General features: G+C 35.3%; 1 protein-coding gene across 1 annotated transcript; it reads right to left on the bottom strand.

Moving 5' to 3' along the window:
- Positions 1-495: 495 nt before the first annotated feature.
- Positions 496-8,250, bottom strand: LOC132139703 (junctional adhesion molecule A-like). The gene is made up of 10 exons (XM_059548261.1): positions 7,974-8,250; positions 6,557-6,616; positions 6,148-6,264; positions 5,870-6,010; positions 5,379-5,581; positions 4,665-4,767; positions 1,769-1,876; positions 1,613-1,625; positions 1,442-1,502; positions 496-1,297 (listed from the first exon to the last, which is right to left on the bottom strand). Exons 1-10 carry the CDS (start codon positions 8,014-8,016, stop codon positions 1,262-1,264), a joined length of 885 nt encoding a protein of 294 aa, XP_059404244.1. The 5' UTR covers positions 8,017-8,250; the 3' UTR covers positions 496-1,261.
- Positions 8,251-10,097: the final 1,847 nt, after the last annotated feature.

Raw genomic sequence — 10,097 nt, forward strand, 5'->3', positions numbered from 1 at the left:
TGGAGTTTGGTTCCTTGCCGCTGTCTATGTCTTGCTTAGTTGTGGACACTTTCACCGATAACGTCGAATTGATTGCACAGATACTACTTTAAACTGAACTGAGCTGGATGATGACATCACTGAATTAAATAATGAACAGCCTTTTTGCATGTTTGACACACTATTTTCCTATGTAATGCTGTTCAGTTGCTTTGACACAATCTGTTTAGCTAAAAGCGCTATATAAAGAAAGGTGACTTGGCTGTGCAGAATTCGCTGTCCTACACTGCCTCCTAGCGGTCATATTCAGAACATTGTAGTTCCCCTCAAATTATTTAAACACGTTAAAAAATAATGTGAAATAATTACACGCATTCCTAATGTCATCCAACGTGAAAAGTGATTTTTCCCGGAATCAGAGTCATATTGTTCAGCTGAGATAACCACAGATAGCATTGCTTAGTTTAACGTTCACAATTGGATTTTTTTCATGAGAGAGAAAAAAATGTCAACATCTTATGTCATATTCAGTAGATTTCATTTATTGGAAGATTGGGATCAAGTCACATGTTAAAATTTCAATCAAACAAAAGAGGGAAAATAAGTTTAGAAATTTGTTCCCAGATTCACAGTTCAGAGAGGTAAATTAAGCATGATTTTAAATCCTAAAAAAATCCAATAAAAAGACAGAACGATCTATTTACATTTCATGAAGTATAAAACACACAAACAAGGTACAGTATCATAAAAATGCCAGTTAAGTAAACAAACAACAGGTCAATGACTACATTGTACAGCAAATGTTTATATAAAAGAGAGGGAAGATTATTTCCTGAATGGGGAACGTTCATAGTACCTTCTCTTCCCCAAGAAGTTTCCAGCTCATAGTGCAGAGTCATGTAAAAAAATAGCATTGGACATCTCAGTCCAAACATGACTGAACAACTGCTTATAATCTAGCAAATTCTATTAATAAAGAATTGACATTAAAACCTTTAGGTTTGTGTTCCACTCACAGATTAATCATAGTTCAATAAATTACATTTCTCTTCATTTCTACAAAACAGAGACACAGGGTTTAGATTCCTAAAGCTAAATCTGCAATCTCACACACATTTACTATAGTTGCTTTAAAGCTTTTGGACATTTCTATGATCAACTTGTGTGGTAAGATGGGTAGGAAGGCACATCTCATCACATACACATTGATGCTGATTTGTATGAACTCAAACAGAAAACAGTTGATCTAGGCACCGAATCTTGACATCCAGAGTAGCACAGACTATACAATGAAAGATGATTTCTGTCTGAATTCCCCCTGAAAAACACACAAAACAGTGTAAATATAATTATGTTACCCGTTCCACAATAGTGGTAGAAAATGACATTCAAAATCAACTATTGCAAAGAGAATTCCTGATTAATATCATTTATACAACTGAGCAAAATGTGTTGTACTTACATCGCCATCATCCATATCATCTGCTCTAGGCTGTGTATAAACAGCTTGCTGTTTCGGCTTGCTGCAAGAGATCATTTATTTATATTTTTATTACATTCTAGAACATTTTTAGTAGTATTACATGTCAGATATGAGGTTGTATGTGCCATAGATAATAAAAAAAACTCTTACCTTTCTGCTTTTTCTGTGAAAAATTAGAGAGAAAAAAGCAAATAAGTCAAATTCAAACATTTTTAATTTCTAATTAAAATTATAATTTACCTATCTGTCTCTCTCAAACACACATACAAACAGACACATGTACACACACAAGCAGTGGGAACTTACTTGGTAGATAACCCTTTTTACTGGCAAACCAGAGAGCAAAGAGGAGCAATCCCACTGCCAGCAAAGCCACGATAACCCCCGCAACAATACCACCAACATTCACATCACCTATAAAAACATTTTTTTTAATTAATTAAAGTCAAATTAGTTGAAGTCAAAGTCTTAATCATAATTTCAAGAGATCTTAAATTTGAGGACACAAAGATGTCTTGAAATTATGATTAAGACTTTTATTGTACCATTTAAGGCATTTAAGACTTTTTATGTCAACTAAATTTAAGTATTTTTAAGGACCAGCGGAATACCCTGGAACAGATCTTTATTCTAACAACCTGCTATCCTATAACTTATGATTTCCAAAAAGGAAAAGAACTTGAGACCAAATGTCTGATTGGCCATTGTGTTCACACACTCAACAGACATATCTGTGATTGGCTACAATGCTTAATACTTCAAAACATGTTTTAAACTGAAACCATGGCTGGACTGGCCATTGGGCATACCAGGCATTTGCCCGGTGGGCCGACGTGCTTTTTGGGCCGATATATCTCATACTCATACTTTTTTTTTTTTTTTTTAACGGCCCATAAAATTTGAACATCGGCGGCCCATTCGCTTTGTTTTGCTTAATTGGCGGCGCTGGGTTTGTGCCGGTGTAATGCATTGGTCAAAGTCAGTGTTAGTTTTTTTTTTCTGACAGACCAGCCCATGAAACACGTAGATCAGCGGCCCATTGGCTCTTTTCTTGATTGACACTGGGCTGGCCCAATCACAACTTTAACAAGTGAGCGAGCGGCAGCAGTGTCAGTGTGTATCTGTAAAAAAAAGATGGAGAAGAAACGCAAGGAATGTGCAGATAAATAGCGTGAAAAAATAGAACCAGGCCCTTAAAGCAGACACTGTAAACTGTGTCAAAATATATGTTTTCTGACCTTCATCAGCTCCTGTGGCAGATGATGATAGTGAGGACGGAGGATCAGGAGAGAGATGAGAAATAGTGATGGGATTTATGGCTCTTTGAGGGGATCCGGATCTTCGCGATCCGTTCCTTTCAAAGAGCCGTTCAAAAGAACGGCTCTTTTGGCTCTTTTTTAATATTTAGTCAGTTTTAAGAAGCCAGCTTGGGGGCATCTCAGTTTATCCTGGAAATAATCACTGGGAGGAATGATGAGGTGAGATTTGTAGTCAAATAATTAAAACTCAGATATCACACACCAATATCTGAGTTTGAATTATTCTGAAATATTGATTATTACCTCATTTGTCATGTGTGGACTATATTCCATAGGGTTGCACAAATCCCTCTGCTTAGACAGTGACATCACTATTTTGGATTTACCTTTAGTACAAAGTGTGTGTAAAGCTACGTTGACTTATGTTATTCATACAATACCTACTCAAATAAACATCAAAAACAAAGCCGGCTGCAATGAATTTCTGTGCAAAACAGCTTTTACTGCAAACACTTTCACACAAGAACATTTTGATAGAAAACAAAAAATATTTAAAGTAGATAAAATTAGAATAAATAAAATGGAAATGTCTACATACTACATACTATTACTACTGTAAACTTTGCAAATAGGACATCAGCCCCTTCAAGTCAATGAACAATAACAAAGTGGGCTGCAATGAACATGCACAACTAATAACTAATATCATCACGCTATAAAGGGTTGGCCTGCGCTGGGTGCGCCCCTCCCCCTATAACTGTTCTGTCTCGCGGAGGAGCTCATTTGTTTGCATCTGTGTGAAATACGCATAGGAAAAAAGAACGACAGAAAGAACGGCTCCCCTCCAGCCGCGACTCGGCTCCCATCGTTCATGTTTATGAGCCGTTCAAAAGAATCGGTTCGTTCGCGAACGTCACAACTCTAATGAGAAAGTGTAGAGCCTGCGGTAAGCATAACTACTTTCAAAACACTTAGGCCATGTCATGAGTGTAGATTATTTCCACATCTGCATAGTTGACGATTACCGCAATTCACTAGAAATTTAATAAGAGGCGTTTGTAAACCATGTTTTCCGCCAAAATAAAAGCTTGATGCAGTTTGCGTCAAAATAAAAGATCATGTGCTTATCTCTTTCAAGTATAGAAATTGGTACGAGAAAGTTTCCTTTATTTTTTGTGCATTTGTTTTACAAAATATGGCTATTACTGTCATTGGATTAATATTATAACTATTATTATGTATAGGTGTAATGTAAATAGACACTGTAACTAAAAGAGGTTTGAATTTTTCTTTGTTTAATTTGCACACTGAATATGGGTTGGAGCTTTTAATTTTGAACTCTCAAAGTGCACCAGATTAATGAATTTTACATTAAAATGCACAAAATTTTCTCACGGGGGGGCATGCCCCCGAACCCCCCTAGAAGGACCGAGGACACACCACCATAGTTTTAACAAAAATCCTGTAAGAAACACTGGTATTGCTATGCCAGAGCCGCTTATAGCTTGTTTTAGGATTCACCGCTGTGGAGTATAGTTCAACTGTATTAATAAATATACAATTTGGACTTATTTCATCTGTTAACTCTCACTCGTTCCTATACTAACTCATTACATGGCATTAGTGGTTTTAATGAATAGGAGTTGGTATGCATATAATTAAGGGCGTGCAAAGATGGGTGGTGTTTATGATCATATAGTGGGCCGGTCTGGGCAAAAATGCCAGGGCCGATTTTTTGTCCCAGTCCAGCCCTGACTGAAACTGTCAACACACTTCACAGAACTCTCTTCATTCTTAATTTTTTTTTTTTTAAGAAAAACAGAATAGTAACGGCAAAAGTCTAGAAACACAAATATTTTTCCATTCTGTTTATTTCGCATACTTATCCAGACCCTTAAAATACTAAAGATCAAATTGTATAATGTGTAAGAACCCTGACTTACGGACATCCATGTTCACTGCATCTCCACGCTGAGGAGAACCTTCTCCATTACTGGCCTCACAGAAATATGAACCAGTATCCAGCTTAGACACACTTGGGAACTCCTGATCACACAAAGAACCCAATTTTACAAATATGATTTATCTTACAAAACAATACCAAATTAATGAATTAAGTGCAAAATGACATTTAAGTTCTACAAATATGTAGTACTGAATTTCTGAGGTTAGCTTTTCAGTCATTTGATTTGAATATATATTATGGAAGCCCGTTTCCACCATGGGATAAAAAATTTATAAATAAAGGTAACTGTGACTTTGAACTGCGGGGTTCAATATTTACTATTTATTTTTTTATTTATCTTTTATTTATTTTTAGAGTTTGCATCTGCTGTAATACTGACTTTTTTCTTGCAATATTGTTGCTAAAGTCAGAAGAATTGTCTCAATTTTGAGATGCTATCTTGCAATTGCAAGCTTATATCTCACAATTCCGACTTCTTAGAATTCTAGGTTTATATCTTGTGATTGTGAGGGAAAAAAATGTGAGAAACTCAAAAACGCTAGAAATAAAACTTTTTGAGATACAAAGTCAAAATTATCCTTTATTATATATTTTTTTTATCCTGTGGTGAAAACAAGGTTGCGTTATTTATACACACACACTTATTATATAAGCTATTATGTTTTTTCTAGTATTGTAGATAAACACTCACCAGGTTACCATTGAAGACGTTCATCTTGTAGGTGAGGTTCTTAAAACTGGGAAACTTGCTTGGATCTTCAGGGAGAGGAGTGTTTTCTTTGTACCACCTATAGGTGGATGGAGGGGAACCATCTACATCATAGCAGGTCAGGCGGACGTTACTTCCTGTTGTGACTGATGAAGGAATCCTGGACACAGGCTTGGAAGGAGGCACTGCAGTGGAGGAAATTACAGTGGGAATAACAAGGCTGTATTGTGTGTTACATTATTTCATCAAAGCAATATTTTATTCTATCCATTGTCAAATAAAAATGACACCAAACCCCTCTGACTTTCATATTATGTATCATTTTTTTCAAAGTAAAATTAATTAATTCATGTTGGGGACAATTTGAGGATGAGTAAATTATGACAGAAGTTTTTGTTGTTTAAAGCCTAGGGTTATATCAGTGACAACTATCAGGTAGTAAGTTTTCATGCATATAATACTTAATGATTTACCAAGGACTGTAAGTTTGATGGTATTCTCGCCATATCCAGAATTGCCAGACACCTCACAGTCATAGTCTCCAGTATCTGCTCGCGTCACCTTGTTAAATCTCAGTCCTCCATCAACCATAGTGATACGGCCTTTATACTGAGCTAATAAAAGAAAAAATAATGCACAAGGCTACATGTTTTTCTCCATTCACATTTCACAAATTAACAAACAATAAGAGAATACTACTTCAAGGTTATATCAATTAACTGGATGACAAATGTAAAGATTTTATCCATACCAGTTGGATTGTTATCAAAGTAGATTAATAGTTGAGAGCCCTTGAGATCCTTGAACTTCCATTCTATTCTGGGTGTTGCACCGAAGTCAGCAGTGTATGAACATTTCAAGTCAACTCCTGGAAAAAAGCAATACTTTATGCATAAAGGTTTTTCACATCTAAAACTGAATGCTTAAACCACCAGGATCACCCAAAACAGGCAAACTTGTTTTTAGGCAAGCCAATAGAGATAGGCTCTCCAGTAAATTGTAACACCTCACAAACTACTGTTCTTCAATTATTATTCAAAACACATGCAGTGAGGCACTTCATCATATTTTCTTTATTATTTATATCTGGCTACTCATTGACACATAGAAACAATTATAATTGAAAGACAAACAAACAGAAGAAGCACAGTGAAACTTACCCTCATTCTCTTTCACTTTCACCGAGGGATTAACAGTAACTGTAAATGCGCCGTGCAGGCCTGTTGACGGAAAGAGAGGGATTCAAACCTAAATCACCTAAATTTCCTAAAATCACATTAAACACATAGTAAACTGCATTAACAGCTACAACCGGAGTGAAATGATGCTCAGACTTTATATTCATCTAAGCTAACCACTTATTTTTCTATTTAATAGAAACATCAGAACAATACAATCAAAAGCAACATGTGACCTAGAATCTAGGGTTTAGACATCTTTTCAAATAAGAAAATGTTAAAGAAATACATTTGTGTTTTCAAAATTTACCCTTTTCAAATAACTGTTTTACAAATATGCAACAAAGAACGTGCTTGCACTATGAAGGGTCACCAAGACCAAACAGATAGATAAAATAAATTAAAATAGATGAAAGCCAGAAAATGTCGTTATGGCATTTACAACCACTTCTCCAACTGCTATTCTGAAAGAACGGCTAAACAACCTCATGCATCAGTTATGACATGTGAATCCACATAGAGTATGAAAATTCATTCACAAACTTGTCGTTTGTCGTTCTAACAATTCCTTCAGTTATCTTTATTAAGTTTTCCAGGCTATTTGCCGTTCTGAAACTGTTTTACCCATGTGATCATGAGGGAAACCAGAGAGCAAATGCTGCTCAACAGGATGCTTGTTTGCGCGCGCGCAGTTAATGCCATCAACAATAACAACAGGTGTGTCAGCGTTACTGGTTGTCTACTATTAATACTCAATGATAAAATATAACACGTTTACCTAATTTAACTACTGTGACTTTACTGTTAATTGATTTTATTTGGTGTTCTGAGTCGCGTTTCACCCATCACAATTTCCTGGTTGTTGAGCTCGAGTTTTGGATGGGGGATGGATGAGGTGAAAAAACAGGTTCTACAGGTTATCGAGTCGTGAAAGGCCTTCTTTCACATTCTAACAATATAGGTGCCATAACAAAGCATATAAGCCTAATTTTGCTACGCATTAATCGCTGTATCGAATAATTTCAAACTGCTTTAGTTGATTCGGTTCAGTGATTCATATGATTTATTGCTTAAGAACGTTAATATTTCAACAAGAACCAATTCAAAATAACGATTAATTACAGAATTGGTTAAATAAGGCCACATTTTGGCAGGTACACAGTAATGTTTTCTTTTCTTTCAGATCTATACTAAATGTAAACTCTATTCCACTACACGTAAATAATATTTTTATCATTATTATTATTTAGTAAAAGTGATAAAAACCCTGATTAAATGTATGTATGTATGTATATATATATATATATATATATATATATATATATATATATATATATATATATATATATATATATATATACCACAGGACATAATAAAAATTAAATGTATGGACTCTTACCTGTGACTGAGATAGAGAGACACACAAAGACGAAGGTCCACATATCCGTTTTGAAATACTACAAAGTATATATAGCCTATATGTAATTTTTTTAATAGCCTACCCGGTTTTATATTACGTTACGAGAACTTTTAGGAAGTTGTGTATTTGCTAGGCCCTCGCAAAGCTGAGTTAAGATAAGCTCAAAGGTTGAAACTAAACGCCCTGCCGAGTGATACTGTGTCACCTGTAGCCGCGCGTGCAATAGGATACATGCACGACATTATGACACTCCCACTGCATGACGTAATGAAAGTAAACGCAGGTTCAAGGAAGACAAACTACTTCTCAGAATAAACTAGTGATGGGATTTATGGCTCTTTGAGGGGATCCGGATCTTCGCGATCCGTTCCTTTCAAAGAGCCGTTCAAAAGAACGGCTCTTTTGGCTCTTTTTTAATATTTAGTCAGTTTTAAGAAGCCAGCTTGGGGGCATCTCAGTTTATCCTGGAAATAATCACTGGGAGGAATGATGAGGTGAGATTTGTAGTCAAATAATTAAAACTCAGATATCACACATCAATATCTGAGTTTGAATTATTCTGAAATATTGATTATTACCTCATTTGTCATGTGTGGACTATATTCCATAGGGTTGCACAAATCCCTCTGCTTAGACAGTGACATCACTATTTTGGATTTACCTTTAGTACAAAGTGTGTGTAAAGCTACGTTGACTTATGTTATTCATACAATACCTACTCAAATAAACATCAAAAACAAAGCCGGCTGCAATGAATTTCTGTGCAAAACAGCTTTTACTGCAAACACTTTCACACAAGAACATTTTGATAGAAAACAAAAAATATTTAAAGTAGATAAAATTAGAATAAATAAAATGGAAATGTCTACATACTACATACTATTACTACTGTAAACTTTGCAAATAGGACATCAGCCCCTTCAAGTCAATGAACAATAACAAAGTGGGCTGCAATGAACATGCACAACTAATAACTAATATCATCACGCTATAAAGGGTTGGCCTGCGCTGGGTGCGCCCCTCCCCCTATAACTGTTCTGTCTCGCGGAGGAGCTCATTTGTTTGCATCTGTGTGAAATACGCATAGGAAAAAAGAACGACAGAAAGAACGGCTCCCCTCCAGCCGCGACTCGGCTCCCATCGTTCATGTTTATGAGCCGTTCAAAAGAATCGGTTCGTTCGCGAACGTCACAACTCTAGAATAAACCCGGTTTGTGAGTTCAAACCATAGCTTACAGATCCTTGTAAATTCTATATGCAGACTTAAGTAAGAAACCCACATCAGGATCTTCTGGAACAAACCTGTCAGGGGAGTGAAGAGTTACAGATGGGTCATGGCAAATACGAATTTGCATATTATTTAATATCAGGTTTAAAATCATTAAATATTCAAAGCTTAATACACTTTGTTGAAATTCTGTTTAATTTGAAAGGTATTACTTTAAAAAAATAAAAAAAAAGCAGATTTGTGTCATGAACAATAGAGTTTTATGCCTTTTATAGTATATGAATAAAATGTATCTGGTCATCAGTGTTTAGCTGAGAAAAAAGTAGCTGGAACTCTTAAAGAACACCTAAGAAATATGCTTGGAATGGAAAAAGAGATTATCATGATTTTAAAGGAACAGAATAAATTGAGTTGTTTGTTTGTTTTCTTTCGGGTACTTGTATCACCACAGTATGTAAATGTGGTTTGGCATTTCTGGGTGGGCAGAAATAGTATCAGATCAGCTCTGTGGAGGCTGGTTACCAGCAATAAACATTGAGCTTCAGACTTTTTTTTTTTCTTCTAGACTTTTAACCATAAACACAGACATATATTTTCTGCTTTAAAATAACCGAGTACATATTGTGAGCATTCATTTCATTAACATCTTATAAAATTAAAATACACACAGATGTTTTGTTAGCCATATTGTGTTCTTTTATATGAACATATTTTATATTCATATAAAGTAAGACAAAAGGCCTACACTACAAAAAAATGTGTGTAAGTGTATTTATGGATATTGTAGATTGTCTTTAAAATAAAATATACAACCTTTTGTTCTGATACTTTCTGATACTTTGTTCTGACTTTCTTTACTTGTTGAACAGGATAGG

The sequence above is a fragment of the Carassius carassius genome, chromosome 4 (assembly GCF_963082965.1).
Source record: "Carassius carassius chromosome 4, fCarCar2.1, whole genome shotgun sequence".
Taxonomy (NCBI): Eukaryota; Metazoa; Chordata; class Actinopteri; order Cypriniformes; family Cyprinidae; genus Carassius; species Carassius carassius.